Genomic DNA, 27,760 nt, shown 5'->3' on the forward strand with positions numbered 1-27,760 from the left:
AAGCACTTTTTATCATTTTTTAATACACCCAAAGTCCATTTCACACCAGACTTCTCCTTTAAGGCACGATAAGTTTACTGGCAAGCATTAACAAATAGGTAGAACGGGGGTAACAGATTTCAAAATGAATTCTGTGGAAAATACTAAATATTTTAGACATATTCTCAGCCAAAAAAGCTTGAATTCAGCTTTTCGTGACTTCATTTTAAGGTGACGACTACCGGATAACTACCTGAAAGTACTGTGTGTGTGAACAGTTTTTTGTTTTTTGTAAACTACCTGTTCACTTTCAAAGCTCTCAGTGCATTGTTTTAAATAGCAGGGTCCTTAGAATTCTACCAAAGAAGTGTGGAGCTACTTTGAGTTTGTTAATGGTGTAAAAATGATAAAATGATTTATTTGCATGGTTAAATTTATGCCCCTATCTCTGGCATTGTAAGCCTGTTGGGAGCATTGGCGGCTAAAAGTGCTGTATTTCGGGCGCCGGGTGGTCCTTTGCCATCAAGCTGCCGGCGCTCAGAGGGAGCAAAATTGGCCCTGCTCCCTCTGGGTGGGTAGATGGAGCTCTCTCCCCACATCACTCCTAGGGTGATGTCTGCAGCACAGGGCGTCTGTGAGCTGATGTATCGGAGCCGAACCGCTGCGCTTTCCTCCGAACGTGCTGTGTTGCTGCTTGGTAATGCTGCATCAGCAGCAGCTCGAAAAGAATCGCTGGCTGACTTCACATGTATCGGAGGAGGCATGTGCTAGTCTTCACCCTCCTGGTGTGTTGGGGCATCACTAGTGATAGGGGGAGTCCTAATGAGGGGGTTGGATAATTGGCCGTGTAAACTGGGGAGAAAATGGGAAAAATTTGAAATAAAATAATAAAAAAAAAAAAAGTGCTGTATTTCAGAATGCTGGGGTGGCTTTCACACCAGAGTACATTTCACACCAGACTTCTCCTTTAAATTGACATGATTGTATGTATATTATTAAATTGTACGTATAATATGTAGACTAATATGTACTATCATACAGTTTTGCTAAATTAAAGAAAAAAATGCAGAATATTTCACTTTTCTATGCATAATAATAATTATTCTTATTCTTATATTCTTAGTCTTATAGACATTTCATAAAGGTGACTACAAAAGAATTACCCAAAAGCTGGTTGTAGAAAAGGCCTGCAACAGAAAGACTGTGTGAAATGATTAAAGTATGTTGGAATAAGTTTGTTGTAGAGTTAATTTACCATTTAAAGACTGACTCCGCTTGCCAAGACATTGCCGTATTTTAGCAGTGAGAACACTGGGTGCTTGTGAACAGTCTGAACAGTCTGGCCTTCGGTTGTCTCCAAACGTTTATTATTATTGTGGACCCTGCTGGTGGTCTAAAGTGACTCAATCCTCACCCCCCTTAAACTGATATTCTAACATTCCCAGCACAGACACGTCTTTCATTCCCAGCATCCATCTCTCTCCACACCATCCCCGTTACCCCTCCACACTTCATCAGACGCGGACAGGTCCAGATTTAAACCGTATGGTGGACGCCACTCGCAGGAGGTGGTGGAGGTTCTTGATCACAGCTGCATGAAGCGAGGTGTAAAGCTTGAGTTTCAGGATGGGAACGGATGGAATCGGAGCTCAGCACCTCTTGGTCTTCAGGGCGTTGAACGCTCTCTGGTTCTTGGCTTTGAAGGCCGTGACGAAGTGGTGGGGGGCGATCATCCCGCGGCCCTCCTCGTCCGTCTGGCCCATGAAGATGTAGTTCAAGCCTAGTGACATCACACACAAAGAGCCTGAATGCAGTGGCGGATCGGCAGAGACATTCAGGGTGGGCCTTCCATCAGTACATCAATTTACTGCCGTTCCATATGTTTATATACCATTATACAAACATATGGAGGTTGAATATTATTCATACTAACCTCTTCTAAGCTTGTTAGCTGATTTAAATACATTAAATCCATTTTTCAGTAGGGCTGCACGATATTGGAAAAATTTTACATTGCAAATGTTCTTTTTTGACTATATATATATTGCGATATTAAATAATGCAGGGCCCATGATGTCACCAGCCCCGCCCCTACCTGCAAGCCGTATTTTTAAAAGGTGAATAAGAGCATTTTTCTGGGATTAAAAGTGTGAATCCAGCTGTAACTGGAAATATCTGCACTGCAAAACTGTGCTGGACTGAGGTGCACAGCTTTCCACACGTGCCCACGCCCAACCATGTGGATGAAGACCATGCGGTTACCTCATGTTTACTCCTGCTCCCCCATTTGGGCTTCTCAGGCAGCAGCAGCCTGTCACTCACACAGATACAGAGACAGCGCTGTGCTGTTATACTGTAGCTGTACACTGACTACTTTACATTGTATCAAAATGACATATCTTCAGAGTTGTCCCATTGAAACATAAAATAAAAAATGTACAAAAATGTGAGGGGTGTATTAACTTTTGTGAGATACTCTACATACATATTTATATTGTGCTTAGAATAGACAGTTTTGCACATCATAGCTGGATTTTCTCAGTGAGTTTTATGAGGTAGAGTCACCTGGAATTCAGGCTTTCGGTTAACAGCTGTGCTGAACTCATCAAGAGTTAATTACTTGAATTTCTTGTCTCTTGATGTGTTTGAGAGCATCAGTTGTTCTGTGAAGAGGTAGAGTTGGAGCACAAAGAAATTGAACTGTGCACTGAAGGCACAATAGCTGTCAAAGGGTTTGATAAAGGAAGACTGAAATTATTGATATGACTTTAAATACAGTATTATTTTGTAACTTTTTTATGGTTAAAAAGAATTAGAAGCAGCATTTTACTGACAAGCATGGAAGCATGACATGCTAATACTATAAACTACTATTTATTAATACAGAAAATAATGCCTAAACTGAGTGAGGCTCTGTCCTGATTGGTCAGTTGTGTACGTCGTCTTTTTTATGGGCTCTTCACACAAACTGGGTTTAAAAACGTAAAAAAAGGCTTAAGTAGTGTTTTTTTAGGTCAAATTGCTCCATTAATGACAGTGAAATCCTACACAAGACTCTGAAAAAGCATTATCTGAACATTCTCTAAACCAGTCATAATTAGGACTGTAACAAACTACTATTTCTATGAGCAATAAGAGCCATGCTTCCTGTATTCCTGAGTTAGTATCTCTCAGAGCCCCAGTTACAATGATCAGTGAAATACTGTACACTGTAACCCACAGTCAGCTGGTACTGAAACACTCACCTCTTCTGACTGAAGGGCATTTCTTGCACAGGATGACGATCTTGGTGCTCATGGTTTTGCCGGCCTGTTGGATGGCCAGACTGCCCTCTTTATAGACGTTGATAATGGAGACAGTGGCGTACATGCTTCCCCCGCGCATCGCAGCAGTGATCACCGTTCCTGTGATGACTGGAAAAAAAACAGAGACACAGACTTACGGTACTATTAAGAAAGTTCAAGATATTAGCATAACAGTGAGTTTATTTGTACAAATACTGTACAAACTACATTATTTATTTACTCATTTATCTATTTTTAGATAGATAGATAGATAGATAGATAGATGTGCATAATGTGAGGATAACTGATGTCAGCCATACAGAAAGTGCAAACACACAGTTATATAATAATTTAAATTTAGCAGTGCAAAAGATACGTAAACAGTAGATGAATGAACTAGTGAATGAACTACTAGTGCAAAATGGGGTAGAACTGTAAAAATAGTGTTATAGACATCAGCAAGACAGAGAGCGTGTCGTTTATCCATGGTGTGACCAGAATTGCCGGAATGAAAAAGTGTCACAGAGTCTTCAGTTTTATGTGCTAATAGTTGTGTTAATCGATTAAAAAGTACTTGGAGTAATCACAATTACATTCTGTGGTTAATCGCAATTAAATCACACTTCTCCTTAAGCCTAAGCTTTTAATAGTGTAATAGTGGGTATTTAAATAAAATACAAAAATCAGTGTTGGATTGACAAAATTAACTTATATTTATATCAGTGCTAATTAATGTGCTAATTAATTAGCTAGTGTCAAGTAACTATTTTTTAAATAACAATTAAGTACAAATACTTTATGATCTTACTTAAGTAGAAATGTTGGTTATCCTTACTGAAGTATTTCTTTTTCAGACGACTTTTCTTTACTTTGATCTTTAATTTCTACTCCTTACATTTTAAAAATAGCCTCGTTACTCCTATTTCATTTCAGCTTGTTTTTATTCCCGCACAACAACTTCACATTCACTTTTGTACACTAGCACAACATTTTACTATATCCTTATTGCTTCCTTGATTGAGTGATGCACACTTTGATTTAGATCCTCTGCTTCTTAATATTTCGGTTTAATGGTTTTATTTATCTAACTTAACTTTTAGTTCTCATCTCTACAGGGTTTTTTTTCTATTTCTATTATGTTTTATTAATCAAACTATTTCTTCATTAGTTGTATCGTGTATGGCTGTGTATCTTACCATATCAAATCAGTTGCTGAAATATGTGGTTGCTGTTGCTTAAAAGCTACAAGTTTCCTAGATTTCACTAATATTTTCAAGACACTGGAATTTTAAACAATTCTTTTCATATTCCAAGTCTCTTTCAAAACATCTGCTTCAATTACTTTATTCTCAAGTTAATTTTAATATTATAAATTAAATATTATAATATTAAAACATTTGTTGCTGGATTAAATGTGATCAAATCTGCCTTGTACTTTTAACAACTGGTATCCTAACAGCAGTGAGGTGGATTTTTTGTGTCCTGCTGTTAATCTTCCTCGTTAAACAGTGTGATGTAACAGACTTGGCAGGATAGGGCCGTAAATTTCCACCGGTGTCGTTTGCGTTTGTCCAGCCGGGTTTCTGGCCTCCCCTGACCAGCGAGCTTTTCCATATGCAAATCCAAGTAAACTGCAGGAGAAATGAGAATGAAATATCTGCCTGGCTTTATAAACAGCCCCGGGATACCAGCATTACGGAGCTGTTTTTCGGGGGAGTGGTGAATGAGACCGCATGGCTGCGCTAAATCAACACCTCCATTTACACACACAGTTTGCCTAGCGTCCACTGCAGTGCTCAGGCACTGAGAGAACTGTGTCCCACACACAAATCCACTGTGCAGCACAGCAAACAGCACTGAACGACGCTTTTCACACACACGCTGAAACAAACCGGCTGGCCCAAGATAGCGCCGCAAAGACACACACATGAAAACACACTCTTGTTGGGGAAAACTGGGATTCTGGGAAAGATTTTCCAGTTTTTGGCCATTTAAACTTTGTGCTCAGTATCTCACACTGTGTGTTAAATGGTCTGGGACACTTTGAAACTTTGTTTAAAGCTGTATTTATCTTGGTATCTTTGAATAATGACATTTCAGTTCTTTCAACTGACATACAACTACACTATACATCTCTGAAAAAAATAAGAGACCACTTAGAAATGATGAGTTTCTTTGATTTCACCAAATTAAAAACCTCTGGAATATAATCACGAGGAAGATGGATGATCACAAACCATCAAACCAAACTGAACTGCTTGAATTTTGACCAGGAGTAAAGCAGCATAAAGTTATCCAAAAGCAGTGTGTAAGACTGGTGGAGGACAGCATGATGCCGAGATGAATGAAAAGCATGGGAGCTTGAAGCATGGAACAGGAACTAAGGGGCCGAGCTCACTTCCTTAAAAAAAAAAAAAAAAAACACCATAATAATCCCTCCTCCACCAAATTGTACACAGACAAGTACAGCTGTCTGTAGTCCTGGCAACCCATTGAAAACCTCTGGAATGTAATCAAGAGGAAGATGGATGGTCACAAGACAAACAACAAAACAAAGCTAAACTGCTTGAGTTTTGCACCAGGAGTAAAGGCATAAAGTTATCCAAAAGCAGTGTGTAAGACTGGTGGAGGAGAACATGCCAAGATGCATGAAAAATGTGATTAAAAAAGTAGGGTTATTCCATCAAATATTGATTTCTGGACTCTTAAAACTTTATGAATATGAACTTGTTTCCTTTTTCTAATTATTTTAATAATTTCTCCTTTAAATAAATGCTTTAAATGACAATATTTTTATTTGGAATTTGGGAGAAATGTTGTCTGTAGTTTATAGAATAAAACAACAATGTTCATTTTACTCAAACATAAACCTATAAATAGCAAAATCAGAGAAACTGATCATTTTAAAGTGGTCTCTTCATTTTTTTGCGGAGTTGTATGTAAGTTCAAGAAAGTAAAATCTGCAGTGCTCTTCTCTTACCAAAGTTGCTGGAACAGTAATGGCTCTCAGGGGTTCCTTTCCTCTTGCATTTTTGTTGACACAGCGCTGCAGAATACTTAAAAGCTGGAGAGGCAAAAGCAGAGATAGCATCAGTCTTCTAAAACAAGCCTTCAGCAATGTTCTGCTCTGTGCTTCCCCGTCATTCGGAATAAATTACACTGCATACCCAGTATGAATACTAAACTTCACACTTCTGCAGCCTCCAAACCCCCTGAAGAGTTTAAGGCCAAAACTTCTAAAGTCTGAGTCTTTTTCACATATATTCCCTTCCAATTGTATTGGAACAGTGAGGCATTTCTACTGTAGAGAACATTTAGGGGTTTTGAGACATTAAAAGAAGAATATGAAACAAAAGATCAACATATATATTTTTTTATTTTCAGATATTTACCTCTGGATCTGATGCACAGTTCAGAAGATTAAACCTTGTTTCTGAAACCACACATTTTTCTTATGAGAAAAAGATAAACGATAAGATTAAAGTGATTTAAAGTGAATTAGACTTAATATTTAGTTGTAAATCCGTCTCTTGCAGTAACTGAATCATGTCTGTGATCCACTAACATCACTAACCTTCTGCATTCTTCTCCTGTGATGTTTTTCCAGGCTGCAGTGTGATTTAGATCATTATCTTGCTTTATGATGAAGGATCTTCTGATCAGTTTGGTTTCATCTTTCTTTAAACTGACATTCAAAGTGTTTCTGTAGACTTCTAATGTCATTAAATATCAATAAAGATTAATGAACTGATCCAAGATGGCGGCGCGTGCACTCCCCCCGTCCAAACCGCGGACTCCGAGAAGAACTGCGAGTCTGCGGCGTGCTCCGGACACCCGCACCCCCACCGACCCCCACCGCTGCAGCTCGCCCACAATGGAAGCGCCACAGGCGGCAGGCAAGAAGGCAGAAACGGGGTAAGCGCGGGGGTATCCGAGCGAGGCTAGCGGCTAGCCCACACAAGCCAGCTATCCCCACCGTACTTTTGGCCAATGTACGCTCTCTGGACAATAAACTGGATTACATCCGCTTACTTCAGTCAACTCAGAAGACCGTGAGAGACTGTTGTGTTTATGTTTTCACCGAAACCTGGCTCAACAACAGCGTCCCGTACCACGCCGTTCAGCTGGAGCGGCTAACATGCTATCGGGCGGACCGCGCGCTAGCTGACGGAGGTAAGAGCCGCGGCGGCGGGCTCTGTGTTTACATCAGCGATGCTTGGTGTCGGAACGTTGTTGTGGTCTGTAAACACTGCTCACCAGTAGTGGAACTGATGATTATCAAGTGCCGTCCGTTCTATCTACGGAGAGATTTCTCCGCCGTGCTGATCGCTGCTGTTTACATCCCTCCGACCTCCAACAACAGCGTGAGGAGTGATGCACTGAATGAACTGTACCAGTACATCAGTGAACAGCAGACAGCGTACCCAGATGCTTTTCTCATTCTGGCTGGAGATTTCAACCATGCAGACCCAAAGAGTGTGTTTTCTGGACTTTTTAAACACATAGACTTTCCAACCAGGGGAAACAACATATTGGACCAGGTCTTTACTACACACAGAGGATCTCCATCTCCACTGTTCTCCACTCAGCCCTCACACACCTAGACAAGAAGAACACCTACGTCAGAATGCTGTTTGTTGACTTCAGCTCAGCATTCAACACAATCGTCCGCCAACAGCTCATACACAAACTGGACAGTCTGGGGCTGAGCACTTCACTGTGCAACTGGCTGTTAGACTTCCTGACTGGAAGACCACAGGCAGTGCGGGTTGGCAGCAGCACATCCAGCATCACCACACTGAACACAGGGGCTCCCCAAGGATGTGTGCTGAACCCCCTTCTGTTCACTCTGCTGACCCACGATTGCACACCAGCACACACCTCCAACCTCTTCGTCAAGTTTGCGGATGACACGACGGAGGTGGGTCTCATCAGCAACAACGATGAGTCACACTACAGGAGCGAGGTGAGCCGCCTGGCCTCCTGGTGCAAACACAACAATCTCTCTCTGAACACAGAGAAGACCAAGGAGATTGTTGTGGACTTCAGGAGAACTCACACACTGCACACCCCTCTGTTCATCAACGGAACTGCTGTGGAGAGGGTGAGCAGCACCAAGTTCCTGGGTGTGCACGTCACAGAGGACCTCTCCTGGAGCACCAACTCAGCGTCACTGGCCAGGAAGGCAAATCAGCGTCTCTACTTTCTCCGCAAGCTGAGAAGAGCTGGAGCCCCCACCCCCATCATGACCACCTTCTACAGAGGGGCCATCGAGAGCATACTGACCAGCTGTTTCACCGTGTGGTACGGGGCCTGCACAGCATCCTGCCGCAGGACCCTCCAGCGCATCGTGAGAGCAGCTGAGAAGATTGTTGGCACCTCTCTCCCCTCCCTTCAGGACTTGTACAGCTCCCGCCTCACACGGAAAGCCCTCCGTCTGGCAGGAGATCCCTCTCACCCACTACACAGCTTCTTCAGCCTGCTGCCATCAGGGAGGAGACTGCGGAGTCTCGGGGCGAGGACCAGCAGACTGCGAGACAGCCCCATCCATCAGGCTGTGAGGATGCTGAACTCTCTTCCTGCTCTACCCCCCATCCCAATCCTGCCCCCAGCACACACTCACTCAGCATCCTGACCCCCCCACTAATAAAGTACTGAAACTCTGCACTACAATGCACAAAGTACTGGTCCCTTCCAAACGGACTTGCACTACACAACACCTGCACTACTGCTATACTTGCACTGTCAATACACACTTTAATTCCACTTAATTAAACTGTGAACTTTAAGGACTTACGCACCCATTCACTTTACCTGCCTTAAGCTATATACCATATACCGTATTTGCACTACTGTTATTTACTATTTTTACTGTCATTCCATCTCAATCACCATCAATATTGCACTATTGTCTTACGTATGTTTATTGTGTCTTGCTGTATTGAACATATAGTGTCTCCCACTCTTTTATATTATAATTATATATCTATTTTTACTTATTTACTTATATTTATATATCTATTCCTCCCCCACACCACTGCACCTTGTTTTTGTCTCATGTATGTCTATTTGTGTCCCTGCTGTATTGTACACATAGTGTCTCCCATTCTCCTTTATTATATCTATTATCTGTACTTGCTGTAAAATTGGGAAGGAGAGTAACGTAATTTCAATTCTCTGTATGTCCTGTACATATGCAGTATTGACAATAAAAACTACTTGACTTGACTTGACTTGACTTGAACCCATCCCAGAATAAGCCATGCAAGCCTGAGCCATGATACTACCTCCACTGTGTTTCACAGATGAACTGAGAGAAGTTTGGAACTATGAGCAGATTCTTTATATTTCCACACTTTAGTCTTTCCATTGGTAAAGGTGGTTAATATTTGTCTCATCAGTCCATAATCAGTCCACAGGCTTTAGTCTCTGTACTTCTTGGTCAATTCCAGCCTGATCTTCCTATTCTTATTGTTAATTATTGGTTTTCATCTGCACTTTTGTTCATGAAGTCTTTTTTTGTGAACAGTAGATTGTGATATCTTCACTCCTGCCCTCTGGAGGTTGTAACTGATGCATCTAACAGTTGTTTTAGGGGTTTTCTTTACAGAACTCACAATGTTTCTGTTTTATCAACTGCCGTGCTTTTCCTTGGTCTGCCGGTTCACCATCTGTCACTTAGTACACCAGTGACGACTTTCTTCTTCAGGACATTCCAAACAGTTGTTCTGGCTGTGGACAATATGTGTGCTCTATTGGCTCTGATGATTGATTTTCTATCTTCTCTCAGCTTCACAGTTGCTTGATTTTTCACACATAGACTCTCATAGCTCTCTGTTTTTCAACTATAAATGTAAAATCTGCAGAGATAAAACCCAAATCTGAATCTGAAAGCTGTTTATACACACCTAAAAATCATGTTTCAATATTTTTGCTCATAAGTAAAATGTGTGCTGAATCTTTTGAACTGTGTTTCAGATCTAAATGTAAAAACCTGGAAATAAAAGCTAAAATTATATTTTATTATATTAATCTTTGTTTTCAGCCTACAGCAGAATTAAATGGCTTGACTTCACTGTTCCAATACTTTTGGAGGGTACTGTATCAGCAGAAGTTATGTTAGGTATAAAGAGTTTTGCAGGTTGTGTTTAAATACTGAATTTACAATAGTATTTTTCAAGCTACAGTTAAACGTTCATGTGAAGTACAATATCTCACTTCAAATTCTTTCCAGACACTTGGGCTGACTGGATGGCTGGACCTGCTGGTTTGATAAATGATACCACTGTCTCAATAGTTTCCCTGTCTTATTGACTGTAAAGCTTATCTGTAGCATTTGGTTGGAGATGACATCATTGATGGAAGCAGCACAGACTGGACTGGCTGAGACCTGAGTCCAGCAAAAATAAAGAAAGTCTATTTTGCTTGTCATTCCATAAATCTTCTGTCTAAAGTTTGTTTCTACTTATATTGGGCTGCAGTTAGGAATGCAATGAATATTCAGAAACCGAAAATTTAGAAACAGCAATGAGTTCTATCAAATACAAGGTTTATGCAAGTCTGACACAGTATTTAAACTACCAATAGCTACCAACACTCCCTTTTGTGGCTTCCATTATATCTCCTGGCTGCACATTCTCACAACTCTTCTGTTAGACAACAAAAGCATAAACACAAAACCAAGCAAAAGGCTGCTGTTAGAGTCAAGCAACATGCCTTCAAATTAGTATCATAATTAATTTGAAAGAATTAAGTAAGCATTATTAGTGTGCGACTATATTGCTTATTTCAGAAATAATTTGTCTTTAATCATTAGTCCATAATCAGTTTTACTTAGATTTTAACCTTATTTTAAGTAATTTGAACTCAAAATAAGCACAAAAAGTCACCAGTCAATTTATTCTAAATCTTGTGTCTTTAATTTTTGTTTGATTCAAGTCTTATTTCACTCATTTTAAGACTTTATGATTGGTTATTTTAAAGAAATCTTACCAAGAAAAGTCTAAGATTTTCTGGGAAAACACTGCACTGACTTTAGACTTGATAATAAAACACAGTGGATCAACACCAGCAGATGACCTGACTCTACAAACCATCACTGATCATCAGTAAATTTTACATTTCATTTGTAAATCAAGGGAGCAGAGTCTGGAGGAAGAGTGGAGAGACACACAGTCCAAACTGCTTGAGGTCTAGTGTGAAGTTTCCACCAATCAGTGATGGTTTGGAGAGACATGTCATCTGCTGGTGTTGATCCACTGTGTTATATGAAGTCCAAAGTCAAAAAATCTTACAGCACTTCATGCTTCCCTCTGCTGACAACTTTTATTTTCCAGCAGGACTTGGCACACTGCCCACACTGCCAAAAGTACCAATTGGTCTTATATAATATTCTAATTTTCTGAGACACTGGTTTTGGGTTTTTTATTGGCTGTAAGCCATAATCATCAACAATAAAAGAAAAGAGATAAACTTTTAAAATAGATCACTCTGTGATTCACATTTTGAATTGAATTACTGAAATAAAGTAAATTTTCTATTAAAGTCTATTTTTTTGAGATTCACTAGTATATTCTTATTATAATTTACTGTGACGATTATTTCTGTGACTATATTTCGTTCATGTGACAGGCTTAAAGTAGGCCTCTCACAATAACAATTTTTTGCAAACGATATTTTGTCCCAGAAATTATTGCGATAAACGATATTGTTGGCATTTTTTTAGACCACTAATTTGGCACTAATAAAATGATAACATAATATCATAGCAAAGGAAATAACTCTTTTAAAGACACACATACACACATTGTGAAGCGAGGAGGCAGGGGAACAGTGGGTCTGCCCCACACCAAAATGTGCAGCCCCGGTCTGTCCCAGCTGGATCGCGTTGAACCGGCATAAAGACCCTACCTCAGGCTAAGGAAACATAAACCTAAGACACTAAAGTTAAGCAAATAGAGCCACACTTGGTTGTTACTATGTTTCTTTAAGTTTGTTTTTGGTGTTAATGGAGGGCATTTTTCCTGATAAAGGTACGTTTTAAGTTAACTCACTCCGTGTGTCAGTGTCTCTCTGTGCTTCCGCACAAAGTAAGTGCATTTTTCATGATTATGAAAATAATTGAGGTCATGTTCATTTATTAAACGATAAGTCGATAATGTAATTATTGTGACAGGCCTAGCGTAGAGAAAGAAATGTTAAAACAGACTCTAATGGAAATCTTTATTTTAGTACATGATGTCCAGGTACGTTTCCAGTCATGTCCCGCCCCCTTGCTTTCAGACTGAGTCTAGAGGGAACTCCCACGTCTTCGCCAGAAGTTCCAGAATTCCAGAAGTTACTCGACTACACACTCACTCCACAATAAATCTCCAGCCCACTACATCACACGAAACATGAAACAGAGCCAAACACATGGCCAGTGTGCCTGCACATCTGCTGTGTGTGTACACACACACACACACACACACACTCTGACATCATGCCACGAGTAAAAACTCAAGCACAGGAGCCAGACCCAGCCAGACCAGTCTGTCAGTCACCTCCAGATCCACGCTGCTCCCTCTTCAGCAGCAGTAAAATTAAACTCTTATTCAATTTAATCCCTCACCCTGCTCCACTCTGCTTCCAAATAAACACAGCTGCACACGCTCTGGTACTCACGGATGGGTCTGGTGGTGGTGGGCTGTGTGGTGGTGGTTGGGGGGATGGTGGTGGTTGGGAACTTCTTGGGTCTGAATTTGTAGTGCCCGATAAAGCCGTCTGCTGTCAGACTCAAATCTGAGAGGAACTGAATGAAGAGCTGATTTCCTTCAGAGAACACTGGCCTAAAACACACACACACACATTTAAAAAATAAAATAAGAGACCACTTAAAAATGTTGAGTTTCTTTGATTTTACCACATAGAAAGCCTCTGGAATATAATCAAGAGGAAGATGGATGACCACAAGCCATCAAACCAAACTGAACTGCTTGAATTGTTGCTCCAGGAGTGTAAAGGCATAAAGTTATCCAAAAGCAGTGTGTAAGACTGGTGGAGGAGAACATGATGCCAAGATGCCTGAAAACTGTAATTAAAAAACAACCACAGTTATTCCACCAAATATTGATTTCTGAACTCCTAAAACTTTTTAAAAGATATGAACTTGTTTTCTTTGCATTATTTGAGGTCTGAAAGCTCTGCATCTTTTTTGTTGTTTCAGCTATTTCTTATTTTCTGCAAATAAATGCTCTAAATTACAATATTTTTATTTGGAATTTGGGAAAAAATGTTGTCCATAGTTTGTAGAATAAAACAACAATAAAAAATGTTCATTTTACTTAAACATAAACCTATCAGAGAAACTGATTTAGAAACTGAAGTGGTCTCTTTATTTATATACAGTACTTTGCAAAGGTTTGAGGCACCTAAGCAGATTATTTAAATATATTTATCTCAGCAATACAAATGTTTTACCCAAAAAAAGCACCACATACATAAACATATGCAAATAAACATAAATACAGTAAAAAAAAAGAATTTCTCATTGATCCTAGATGCCTTCAGCCAGTGTGTGCATGTGTTCATTTCCATCAGCAGCTTACTTGATTTAATATGATTAAACTCAGATTAACCAAACCAGGTCATTTGGAGATGTTTTAATGAACATAGTGATGTAAAACCACTACTTTTGTAAAACTGCTGTTTGTATTTATTGTAATACTATAGTTTTACTGAGCTAATAAACACTTACTTTCCAGATATTTTTTTTTTTTACTTTCATAGGTGCCTAAAACTTTTTTAAGTTTTCATTTTTTAATTTTTTAAGCATCTAATACTCTACAATTCTGTAAGTTTGCATGTCAGTGCAGACTTTTGGTCACACCGCTATTAGGGTCAATACACTAATTTTACAAGCGCATGTGCTACTTGATATATAATATATAATATATATAATAATATATAATATAATATATAATTATATAATAATATATAATATATAATATATGATATATAAATATAATCTTGTTTAAAACCTCAACTAGTGCTGCTTAACATAAAACACAAGCTGCATAAATAAATAAATAATTTAGCTGCTAAAATTCAGTCATATTGTGGTTTAAATGTTACAAGTGTGTGTTTACCTCACAGATGTGTTAAAGTCAGAGGGCCAAATTCAATCTGTGTCCAACACAAACGGTAAAAGTGTTTGTTAAGTTTGTCACTTACGCTGGAGGAGAGTCTCCGCAGTATTTCCCGATTCTCTTGGCATCGTTGATTTCCCCTCCGTTAAAAATAGCTACGTAGTCGTAGCGACAGTAGTTATCTCGTTCGACATCAAACTTCTCAAATTTCACCTCTATAATCTGTGAAAATGGAAAACATATTTAGTTACAGGTTAAAAATCTGTGGCTAGAGAACAGAGTCAGTGTTATTACAGCATCCCTGGAGCAGAGAGGGTTAAGGACCTGGCTTAAGAGCCCAGGAGTGGCAGCTAAAGCTCGTGTTTTAATTGTAACCCTGAGATACAAGGGGAAGTGGTATAAATCCTCACCTTAAGAAATAGGACAACCTTTTAAAACCCCAATATGTCATTCTTCAAAATAAAATACATGAAAAAGGACACTTCTTTTATGATAGAAGAAGAGCGATAAAGTTTAGAAAATGTATCGCTGAGCTTGTAAAATATAAGCTAAATTTTCTATGTGATTGGTAGATAAAGTTAGCTATTTCCTCAATCCACCTTAAATCAAGCAAAAATCTCAGGTAAAAGAATGTAACTGCTACACCATTTAAGGTGGATTGGGATAGCTACATTTAGCTAAGAGACTTTTACTAGTTGTGATTCTTATACAGCTCTGGAAAAAAAAAAGAGACCACTTAATGATGATCTTTTTCCTTAATTTTACCAAGGAAGATGGATGATCACAAGCCATCAAACCAAGTGGCACAAAGTTATCCAAAAGCAGTGTGTAAGACTGGTGGAGGAGAACGTGCCAAGATGCATAAAAACTGAGATTAAAAACCAGGGGTTATTCCACCAAATATTGATTTCTGAACTCTTTCTTAAAACTTTATGAATATGAACTTGTTTTCTTTGCATTATTTGTTGCATGTCTGAAAGCTCTGCATCTTTTTTGGTATTTCAGGCATTGCTCATTTTCTGCAAATAAATGCCCTAAATGACTTTTTTTTGGAATTTGTGAGAAATGTTGTTTGTAGTTTATAGATTAAAACAATATTGTTAATTTTATTCAAACATAAACCTATAAATAGCAAAATCAGAGAAACTGATTCAGAAACTGAAGTGAGCTCTTTTTCCAGAGCTGTATCACACTATATATATATATATATATATATATATATATATATATATATATATATTTTGCCCCAATGCTATTATCCATCATGCTATTTCACCTGCTGTGCTGTTATCTCTCTCTGTTGTATGTACTATAACTTAAAGGATTTGTGGGATATTGGGATACAGAAAGTAAAAGAAACCTGGTTCTTGGGTGCGATGATGTGCCAGGAGCACGTGACTCCTGCTGGATAGTCTTTCTCTGGCCAGTTGGGAGTTTTGAAAGATCCAGACGGCTTCACCAGTCTTCCTCCGCAGTACTGATCCCCTGCAAAACACCAGCCTACTGTAACTCTGCAACTTCAAAGCCACGCCAGCTTCACAAGAGCGAACTATGAAAGCTAAACTAGTATAACAGGATTTATACATGAGATCACCCCGTCCTAATTACAAGCGTGCATGTTTATAATAGCGAGTCTGTCATTTGCAGGCTTTAAATGAGCACTTCCCCGAGCTCTGGAGGAAAATAAGCAACTGTAGGACATGTGCATCCACGCGGTGGTCTGCAGAAACACGCTGCTGAAAGAGAGAGAGAGAGAGAGAGAGAGAGAGAGAGAGAGAGACCACATGCAGGAGATGTTATTAGACATCAGAGTGGCATGAAGCCAGTACCCACACACGCTCCAAACGCTCCCAAAACTCACGGGACGCTTTCATCTGCAGATCCCGGGCTGTCCTTGGATACACTTGAGTCATGCCCAATTGTAGACCCACGTAGATGAGCACTCACTCAGAGCGTTTAGAGCAGTTAAAGTAAACACTGCTCTTATTCAGCTGCAGCAGGTCCAGAGTACAGACGCAAAAACAGGGTTTCTACTGGTTTTAGAAAAACAAGGACTTTTTTTTCAGTAGGATTTTACTATGACTTCAATATATGTGCATATACACATACTAGTGCTCTCAAAACCATAGAATATCATTGAAAAATGATATTACTTTATTTCAGTAATTCAGTTCAGAATGTGAAACTAAGTGAAAAATCAGCGTCTCAGAAAATAAGAATATTAAATAAGACCAATTGGTTCTTTTGGAAGTGTGGCCAGTGTACCAAATCCTGCTGGAAAATGAAAGTCGCATCTCCATAAAAGTTGTCACCACTGCACTGACTTTAGACTTGATAATAAAACACAGTGGATCAACACCAGCAGATGACATGTCTCTCCTTTAAACCATCACTTATTGGTGGAAACTTCACACTAGACGTCAAGCAGTTTGGACTGTGTGTCTCTCCACTCTTCCTCCAGACTCTGCTCCCTTGATTTACAAATGAAATGTAAAATTTACTGATGATCAGTGATGGTTTAGAGAGGAATGTCATCTGCTGTGTTGGTCCATTATTGGTCATTGGTCCATCAACATTCAAACTTGACCTGATGACCTGATGGTCTTCTTGCTGAGTGCAAACAAGTACGTAAAGCAGTGGTCCAAAGTCTAAGAAAAAGCCTTATCTTAACAGGAGAGAGACTTACTCTTTTTAAAACCCTTGATTTCAGAAAAAAACATGTAGTGTATAAGAAAGCCATGATCTGATCATCTGCACATCCAGAGTTTCTTTATAAATCATATGTATTAATAGGGGCTTTGTCCCACTTTGATCCAGTAACAGTCTGTACTCTTCTGGGAAGGTTTTGCACCATATGTTGGAACACTGCTGTGCCAGATTGCCTTCAGCCCAACAAATTCTTGATAAACCAGCATCATTCTAGAAAACACAGTTCCACTCCTCCACAGCTCAATACTGGGGGAGTTCATAGCCCTCAAACCTGCATGTGGCACTTTTTGCATGGGGTACTTTGGGGTATTTTAACACCTGAAAGTCCAGACCAGAGGCTGAATCAAGACCATGGGCCCTACTTTAGCGATCTATAGAGTGTTGGTCAATTGTGTATCGCACAGCTGGATTTAGGGTGTTAAGGTATCGTAAGGGTGCAAAAAATAATCATTGAGCAGCTCAAAACATGCAAAATGTATGCATTTACTAATTCTCTTAATTTACCATGTGTGTTTTTTTGGTTGTAACGTGAAATAATAAACCAATCAGTGTATCACTTGCCATTCCCCCCATACACCTTGCACAGGGTGTACGATAGAGCCCTGTGTGTTTGTTACTATATTTTTTTTATACATCTAATCTGGTTAGTTTGGGTTTCACACTGCAGTTTAATGACTCTGCACACTAAAGAACATAATTTTTACAAAAGCGTGCATCTGACACCAGTGTATTGCCTTCAAAGTCACACATGTTACATAGCAGAAGGAGCATAACAGCATCTACGGTTAATCTACAGTTACAGTAGGTACAGAATCACCAGAATAATCTGTTGCACCTTTACTGCAGTAAGATGCCTGCATGGAAAAAAATGGAAGTCAGAGTTTGGCACAGCACCAGTTATTCTTTTTTTTATGGGTTAATGGGTGATGATAGCCTGCTTCAGCTTCCTATAATTGGTCTAAATGAGTGATTCATCCAAATAAAGTGTCTCCACATTGTAAACACATTGTTAAAATGTCTTTTTGTCTAGACTGTGGTTCAGTGGTTCGTGGCACTTTTCACATTATGCTATTTTGGTTTGGACCAAACTAAAATGTCTATAGATCTAAAGACCAGGGTAGGTGTCAAAGCATCCTTAAACTAATGGCACTGGCAATCGTTTTCTATAGTTATATGATATTACAAGTGGTATGAGCACATTTCCACCTTAAACAAGATGAATTTCCTTAATTAGAGGCTGTATTTTTTAATTTATAGTTAAAGTCATTTGAAGCGAAGTGTTATGGTGACTCAGATACTCTTAATGGGAGTGCTAGATGAAGGACAATGGGAAAAATTAAAAATGCAAGCCATCAACCGTGCACCGTGCAGCTTGATTTCAGGCGTGTCAGTGTGTCTTTGCTATTGTAACGACAGGAAAAGTACACCTTGTGCGGCTCAAAATGTGCAAAAGGCATGTACTAATTCTCTTAATCAGTGTGTCACTTGGCATTACCTTTAAGAGCCAGGTGCGCTCTGACTTTGGTGCATTGCTATTTCAAGGGGCGCAGCTACCTGTACGTGTTTAACTTTGACCCGCTCATTTATTCTGTTTATTGTTGATGTAAAAGCTTGCATAGCTGCCAACGTGCATGCACTATGGGTTTGTTCACTGTTGTGTGTCCATGTGTGTGTAACAATTGGGGGTGTAGTAGCGTTCGGGACACGCCTGTTTTGACAATTTCCTGCCAAGATATTCAGTCAGTGGCTCACCTGTGTTTTCTACTGCCGAGATAGCAATGTTGTTCAGCAATTTACCTGAACACACCACATTTCCAGATCACAACGCCAATCAGTGTAGATATATTCACAAGCACTGTTGCTATTTAAACGATGCAGGCGGAAGGTGCGAAAATAAATTGTTGGCAGGGTGTAAGATAGTAATGAGCATTGTGATACACCTTGTGCAGAGTGTAAGATAGGGCCCTAATTAATAGTTTAAATAAAAGTTAATATCCAATACCAACCAAAAGCACCAAAGTTTAGCCATAACAGCATGGAATACAGTTATATAGACGATAACCTCTACTTTAAAAACAGACCCTGTCAAAATAAATGTCACTGATACACACAAAGCAAAAAAAATAATATTTTAAATAAAAGCTAAAATTACTGTTTTACATTTACATGTACATGGGTATTTTTAGTTTTTTGTTTAGTTTATTAGTAAATATGTTAATAAGGTATTTACTTGTATTTTCTTCTCTGTTAGTAAAAAAATTAATTAAACAATTTAAGCTAAATGTAAAAGCTGACAGCTGCATACATTTAGTTCTTTATTCAACTGAGTGCAAACTCATTATTCATTTTAGTAATTAAATTAAAAGTTATTTGACTGTCAAAACAGATGTTTAATGCACCCTGATGAGCTTTATTAATAATTTAGTATACTGATGTATACTGAATTTGGAAAACATTATTGATGTCACATCTACATACATCTCTGGAAAAAATGAAGAGACCACTTCAGTTTCTGAATCAGTTTCTCTAGTTTTGCTATTTATAGGTTTATGTTTGAGTAAAATGAACATTGTTGTTTTATTCTATAAACTACAGACAACATTTCTCCCAAATTCCAAATAAAAATATTGTGATTTAGAGCATTTATTTGCAGAAAATGAGAAATGGCTGAAATAACAAAAAGATGCAGAGCTTTCAGAATAATGCAAAGAAAACAAGTTAATTTTAATAAAGTTATAATAAAGAGTTTAGAAATCAATATTTTGGGGATCTTGGCATCATGTTCTCCTCCACCAGTCTTACACACTGCTTTTGGATAACTTCATGCTGCTTTACTCCTGGTGCAAAAATTCAAGCAGTTCAGTTTGGTGGTTTGATGGCTTGTGATCATCCATCTTCTTCTTGATTATATTCCAGAGGTTTTCAATTTGGTAAAATCAAAGAAACTCATTAATATTTTTTAAGTGGTCTCTTATTTTTTTTTCCAGAGCTGTATATACTGTACAATAAGTTGATGAATATAATCATGGTGCCAGATCTAACGGCACGATATTTTAACTACTGTAAAAATGTACGAACACCATGTGGAAAGTAACAGGAAGAGTAGCTGGTCTCACAGTAACGTGTTGTTGTTTTGACTCAGCTACTCCCATGCAGTGCAGATTGCAGCCTAATGGTTGGGGGGGACCTAACCATTAAAATTCCAGCAGTCTAGTAGCAGACGTCCTGTCACTCTTTATAAGAGAGAGGAGCTCTGAGAGCCTGAAATGCTGGAAAAGAACACAGACGTCTGTGAGAAATTCCACGTCATACTGAGAAATCCACAGCGGGGGAAAAGAGCCCCCAGAGAAAACCCCGTCACGTTTAACAAGCGCAGGCAAAACCCAGCGTTCACTCGCCTCTGCACTTCAGGAATCCCAGTTTATGTTCACTGTCTATTTTTCACTCTTTTTCTCTCTTTAGCTCTTTAAACTCAAAGGACATGAGCTCTCCTGGAGCAGCTAGAGGTTAAAGGGCTCTCAGTTAGATGGCCTCAGTCTGTAGACTCACTGATTACACTCTAGATGAGCAGCTATAGAGTATCAGATTCTTAACCTCAGGGCAAAATAGAAGTTTGTGAAATCTTTAGAATTTGCAAAGTTTCTGTATAATATGTATATACAGCTTTGGAAAAAAATAAGAGATCACTTCAGTTTCTGAATCAGTTTCTCAGATTTTGCTATTTATAGGTTTATGTTTGAGTAAAATGAACATCGTTGTTTTATTCTATAAACTACAGACAACATTTCTCCCAAATTCCAAAAAAAAATATTGTCATTTAGAGCATTTACAGTGCCCTCCATAATTATTGGCACCCCTGGTTAAGATGTGTTCTTTAGCTTCTCATAAATTGAGTTTTGTTCAAAATAATATAGGACCACGATGGGAAAAAAAAGTAAAGTCCAACCTTTAACTCAAGTAAATTTTAAGGGGGAAATAAAATCCCTGACTAAGAAATAATTACTCTTCATAAAATCACCTGTTCCACAATTATTGGCACCCCTAACAATTCTTAGGAAATAAATTTAATAAAAGTATTTCTGTCACTTCTACAGTAGTTTACGAAGTTGATCAGAGTATGTAGGAACATTTAATTAGTAATTCACAACTTCCTGTTTCCCTGGGGTATAAATATGACGTGACACAGAGGCCATTTATCTTCAACATGGGAAAGACAAAGGAACATACCATTCAAGTGAGGCAGATGTGTGTTGACCTTCACAAGTCAGGCAATGGCTACAAGAAAATCGCTACTCGCCTACACCTGTCCATATCTACTGTCAGAGGAATTATTAAGAAGTTTAAAACAACTGGAACAGTGGTAAACAAGCCTGGACGAGGACGCAAGTTTATTTTGCCACCACGCACAGTGAGGAGGATGATAAGAGAAATAAAAAGTTCTCCAAAGCTCACTGTTACAGAATTGCAACAAATGGTAGCTTCTTGGGGTCACAAAGTCTCCAAAACAACCATCAGGCGCTATCTACATGCCAACAAGCTGTTTGGGAGGCATGCACGGAAGAAACCATTTCTCACTCACAATCATAAACGCAAACGTTTGGAGTTTGCTAAGCGGTACTATGACTTCAACTGGGACCGTGTGCTTTGGTCAGATGAAACAAAGATAGAGCTTTTTGGCAACAAATGCTCTAAGTGGGTCTGGCGTAACACAAGAGCTGAGTATGCAGAAAAGCACCTCATGCCCACTGTGAAATACGGCGGGGGATCAGTGATGCTGTGGGCCTGTTTCTCTTCTAAAGGCCCTGGGAACCTTGTTAGGGTGCATGGCATCATGAATGCTCTAAAATACCAGGACATTTTAAAACAAAATCTGGTGGCTTCTGCCCGAAAGCTGAAGATGGGTCGTCACTGGGTCTTTCAGCAAGATAATGACCCTAAACATGTGGCCAAATCTACACAGAAATGGTTCACCGCACACAGAATCAAGCTCCTCCCATGGCCATCTCAGTCCCCAGACCTCAACCCCATTGAGAACCTGTGGGGTGAGCTGAAAAGGAGAGTGCAGAGGAGAGGACCCAGGTCGTTGGATGATTTAGAGAGAATGTGCAAAGAGGACTGGTCAAAGATCCCTCTTTCTGTATTCTCCCATCTTGTGAAACATTACAGGAGAAGATTAGGTGCTGTTTTGTTGGCAAAAGGGGGTTGTACAAAGTATTAACATCAGGGGTGCTAATAATTGTGGCACACATGATTTGATGTTAAATAATTATTTCTTAATGTGGGATTTTTTTCCTACTGAATAAATTCACTTGAGTTAAAGGTTGTATTTTACTCTTTTTGTCCATCGTGGTCCTATATTAGGGCTGCCACGATTAGTCGACTAGTCACGATTATGTCGACTATTAAAATAGTCGACGACTAATTTAATAGTCGATTAGTCGTTTTTTTTTTTTTTCTTTGTTTTTCTCTCCAAACTGCTGCGACTGCCTTTCTGTCCTGGACGCACATGCGCAGTAGTGGAAACCGGGGTAGGTAGTGGACGACATCTCAGGACATTATACAGACAGGCTCTGGTTTCATGGCTACCCCGCTACAGAACTCAAAAGTGTGGGATCACCAAGAAAATAAAAGTGAAACGCGTGCAATGCAATATCTGCAATGAAGAACTTGCCTTCCTCGGCAGCACAACCGCGATGCACGAGCACCTGAAAAGGAGGTATGTTGTGGCTGATTAAATGACGAAGAAGCTAAATTGCTATTTAGCTGCTAAAATTATTATAATTGTCTGTTACAACAAGCTGCATATTTCATTAAAGGTTTAATGAACTATGATTTTAATTGTTTTTATTTTTAGTTAGCATATAGCTGAAATCTAATGTTGGTTGTATAATAGCAGCTGCATTCTATTGTGATAAACTGTGTTTTATATTCAATTAACGTATGATCTGATTAGTCGACTAATCATAAAAAATAATCGGTGATTAGTCGACTATAAAAATAATCGTTTGTGGCAGCCCTATCCTATATTATTTTGAACAAAACTCAATTTATGAGAAGCTAAAGAACACATCTTAACCAGGGGTGCCAATAATTATGGAGGGCACTGTATTTGCAGGAAATGTTCGGAGAAATCAATATTTGGTGAAATAACCCTGTTTTTATTCACAGTTTTCATGCTTGATCTTGGCATGTTCTCCTCCACCAGTCTTACACACTGCTTTTGGATAACTTTATGCTTAATGCACTCCCGGTGCAAAAAATCAAGGGGTTCAGTTTGGTTTGATGGCTTTTGATCATCCATCTTCCTCTTGATTATATTCCAGATGTTTTCAATTTGGTAAAATCAAAGAAACTTATCATTTTTAAGTGGTCTCTTATTTTTTTCCAGAGCTGTGTATGCTTAATACAAAAGGGAAATCTACACTGTTATCAATTCCCGTTACACATCTACCAAATGCAGATTATATCTGATCATTATTATTTATGTCAATACTGGACACTCAAAGTCAATTTCTCATTCATATTTACATTACATTAATGGCATTTAGCTGATGCTCTTATCCAGAGTGACTTACACCTACGGTTATTCCTATTACAGAAAGCAATGTATTGTTAGAAGTGACGGCTCTTGCCCAAGGACTCTAATTGGTGTAGCACAGCACCCAGTCACACAGATCAGGAATTGAACCCCAGTCTGCCACATGATGTAGCTCACTGGCAGGTAGTGGTGTTATCCACTGTGCCACACCAACTACACCATACTGAAAACCACTACCATAAAAATCTACATTCAAAATGCTATGTATTCCAAAAATCCCCAATAGAATGCAATGCATTACTAATATCTTGAAATGCTAAATTATGGACATCTTGTGACTCAATGAAATACTGAAAAAAATCCATTACCAGTAAAAATTATTATTTAAAGTTTCTATTCATTGTAGATTAATACTAAAGTTAATCAGTTAATCAGGCAAACCACTTCTAAAACCTCAAGATTTAAGAACCTTAAACCATCTTTACTCACCTCGCTCGTGAGGGTTGGCGGCGGAGAAGACTGCCAGGAAGCCGCTTCCGGCTGTGTTGGCATCAGACACCATCTGAACGAGCATCTTGTTGCCTGCGGAGACGAGGGCGCCCGGCCTAAACGTACCACAGAAACGGCCCAGGCGCTGCCCGCTGACATGCCCACTGTAAACATCCACATAATCGTACCGGCAGAGATTATCACTTTCCAGATCGAGGAAACGGAAGGAGAGGACCACCACCTTACCCTCCGGGACCTGCGAGAGCCAGATATTAGAGCTGGGGTTACACAGATTTACTAGATTAAATATGTGTGGAAATTTGAATGGGGAAATACTAAAAGAAATACTGGAAACCAAAGTTCAGATTAACATTTCAAAAACATATATTAAATCACTGATAAAATCTAATAAGAACCTAATGAACAGTTTGTAGCATTTAGCTCAATAATGCACAAAACTCATTATTAATTATAACTGCTGCACTTGCGCAGATCTCCATAGCTGACCCTCCTCTGCTCTCAGAACAACCAGCAAGCTGATTGGCTATTTCTGTTAAAGGGCAGAACTTTATTGTTCTTTATTGTTATTTAAAAGCCATCCCATCATCAAAAACATAACAATAGGTATTATTTAGGGATGCACCAAATATTCAGCAACCGAAATTATTACACTTAAAATAGAATAAGTTCAAAAACATAATAATTAAATGATGATAAAAATGATGATGAGTTTAATTCGCAACCAGAGTGGAATGAGGGACCCTTTGGAAAATATAGCAATAATAATAAAGAAACAAAATTAATAACAATTAATGAAAATTATGTTCAATATTTGGCCTTAAATTACCAATTCTTTCGGTTTCCGTTCTGGCTAAAATTTTATTTCGGTGCATTTATTGTAATTTTGAGGTTGGATGATATTGAACGAGTTTCCATTATACTGTATATCTACTAGAGACAAATTCAAATATCTGTCCATCATATCATTTATTTTACTTAAATCCTGGATGTATGGAGATATCTGCAGTGCATTATTAGTATCATGACTTTCTGTTACAAATCTGATAAAATTCTTGTATTTTTTATATATATATCAATAAGGGGTGTGCCATATCATATCATATGCAATAATAACATTAAATTTTATTTAAGATTTTCATTTTGTTGCAGCAGTGTATTCTTGATATTTTTTTATTTAGTGTTCTGTCATATCACCAAAAGTATTATTATCACACAAATAACAATGAAATATTGTGATATTATTTCAAGGTCATATTATTCACCCCAATTGCTAAGTGGTTGACATGGTACCCCAGTTGGATTCTTCTACAAAAATTATTTTGGTGCATTTATTGTAATATTAAGGTTGAACAATATTGAACGATAACTCGATACAACGATAATTGATAATAATAATAATTACTGTCACAGGCCCAATTTTTACAAATGTTCTTTTAAGGACTATATACAAAAGATTTTCCATCATTGAAAAGCACCACTTAACCATGCAAGCTATTCCTAGAGTTAACTGTTTCTAGAAGTGTTTACACCAAGGAGTTCTATATACAGTATAACTGCTGCCTTTACTAAACAAAAACCCTGGAAAGACTGTTTATAACACAGTAGTAAACCATTCTGGACCCACTGTAAAACCCTGCCCTGAGACCTAGCCCAGAGCAGACGGCCTTAAATGACTAAAACTACACGTCAATCACTTTAAAACTTGGCATAAGTTAAGCTAAAACTCATAAAGGCTCATAAAACATAAGAGGCTAAGCTTAAAAAACTGCTCATCAAACACAGCTGAGATGCCAACATGTTCTAATATGCACAGCAGAGTCTAAAGCAGCCCTCAGGGCATCACTGTGGACAACAGCCAAATACCACACACTCCAATTACAGGGGGAGATTCTGCTGCGCATCAAACACCACTGAGATAGATACATATAGATAGAGCTAAACATGATAATTAAAATTCTTAATTACTGCAAAATGTGTGCAGAAGTTAGCTCCATATTCCACCTTAAAAAACATATTTGAATGTAACTGCTGTGCTATTTAAGGTCGAATGTTAAAATGATTATGGCATTTCTAAATGGTTGCTATGGTATCCCAGGTGGTTGCTATGGTGTTGCTAAATGGACGCTAGATGTGCCCCTTCATGGCAACACTGTGGACAGCTTAAAAATACAACAAATTGCAACAATGTGCTCCTAATTGCAACCATTTAAATCTAAATCATGTGTTATTTGAGGTGGAATGGAAAAGTGGTTGCAGTGGTATCTCAGGTGGTTCCTATGCAGTTGCTAAATGGTTTTACAGGGTACAGAGAGTCTTTTAACAAAACATGCAGAAATTTATACTTATTGCAACACGTGTGTAGAAGTTAAGTGCTAAATTCCACACTAAATGGGACATGTGAATGTAAATGCAATGATATTTAAGGTGGAATGAAAAAAAAAAACATCGGTTGTAAAAAAAAAAAAAAAAAAAAAAAAAGGTAAAGGTTACAGGTAGTTGTGGTTGCTATGGTGTTGCCAAGTGGGTGCTGATAGGTGGTTGCTATGGTATGCCATGTGGTCATGTGTCTAAGGTATTGCTAAGTTGTTGACATGGCATCCCAGGTGGTTTCTAAGTTGTTTCTTGCTAGGCATCACACACTACACTAGACATAGAGACATAGACAGAGCTCTTCCAGCAGTATGTGACGATTTTTTTTTTATTATTCCACCTGTGAATGTGAATGCTGTGTTATTTAAGGTGCTATTTAAGGTGGAATGGAAACACATTCTGGTATATACAGAGAAAAAAACACACTTACTGTAATTCTCCACACACATTTGGTGTTGGGTGGGTAGACTCCAGGATAGCCTTGGCTGCCGATAACTCCCGAATCCCCGGTCACATTTCCTCCACATGCAAAATTCGGTCTGCGGAAATGTAATGCACGGTAAGACGAGACGCTCGTGCAATGCAACTGAATGCAATTATGTGCAATGCCATTCAATGCAACTCAGAGCAGTGCCATTCAGTAAAATATAATGCAATGCAACAGCTGCACTTGCCACTCTGTCTGCACCCATGCCATAGACAGTAATTACACTAATGCACCTTTTCACTATTGAACAATGATAATAAAAAAAAAAGCTGCACGCGCCGCAGTGCTGCTGCTGGAGTCACCGGAGCAGCGCGCGCCGCCGGTGTGTCTGCACCGTTTTGGAAGCACTGCAGCTGAAACCTCGCGCGTTCCTGCTGTAAAAACACTGAAATCATTTAAACACAGCAGCACGCGCAACTCACCTCGCCCGTGCATCGCCAGCGAGCAGCAGCACGGCGCACGCGCACAGCAGCACGCTGCACATTCTCCGCATGTTTGCGCACAACTGGCTGAAGTTGGAGCGAGGCTGGAGCGCGAGCGCAGAGCCCGGAGGATGAAGGGATGAATGGCACGTCTGTGCTGCGCTGAGGGGAGGCACAGCAGCGCGAGAGGCTGCCCCCCTTTTTTGCCTCCCAAACCTGCGAGAGAGGCGTGAAGGGGCGGAGTGAGAGACCACGCCCATTATGCATTTCCCCGCCCCCTGTAGGCACATTTTTTGATTAATTCAGTTGTTTGAGGGGCCCTACACCCCTTGCTT

The 27,760-nt window shown here is 39.1% G+C and overlaps 1 protein-coding gene across 1 annotated transcript; it reads right to left on the minus strand.

Annotated features, from left to right (window-relative positions):
* Positions 1-248: 248 nt before the first annotated feature.
* pcolce2b (procollagen C-endopeptidase enhancer 2b) lies at positions 249-27,648 on the minus strand. The gene is made up of 9 exons (XM_022662712.2): positions 27,426-27,648; positions 26,947-27,055; positions 24,126-24,381; positions 15,750-15,874; positions 14,475-14,611; positions 12,927-13,090; positions 6,244-6,327; positions 3,225-3,392; positions 249-1,759 (listed from the first exon to the last, which is right to left on the minus strand). The coding sequence occupies exons 1-9, from the start codon at positions 27,494-27,496 to the stop codon at positions 1,629-1,631; spliced, it is 1,245 nt and encodes a 414-aa protein (XP_022518433.2). The 5' UTR covers positions 27,497-27,648; the 3' UTR covers positions 249-1,628.
* Between the last annotated feature and the right edge of the window lie 112 nt (positions 27,649-27,760).

Source organism: Astyanax mexicanus, chromosome 6, assembly GCF_023375975.1.
Source record: "Astyanax mexicanus isolate ESR-SI-001 chromosome 6, AstMex3_surface, whole genome shotgun sequence".
In the NCBI taxonomy this organism is placed as follows: Eukaryota; Metazoa; Chordata; class Actinopteri; order Characiformes; family Acestrorhamphidae; genus Astyanax; species Astyanax mexicanus.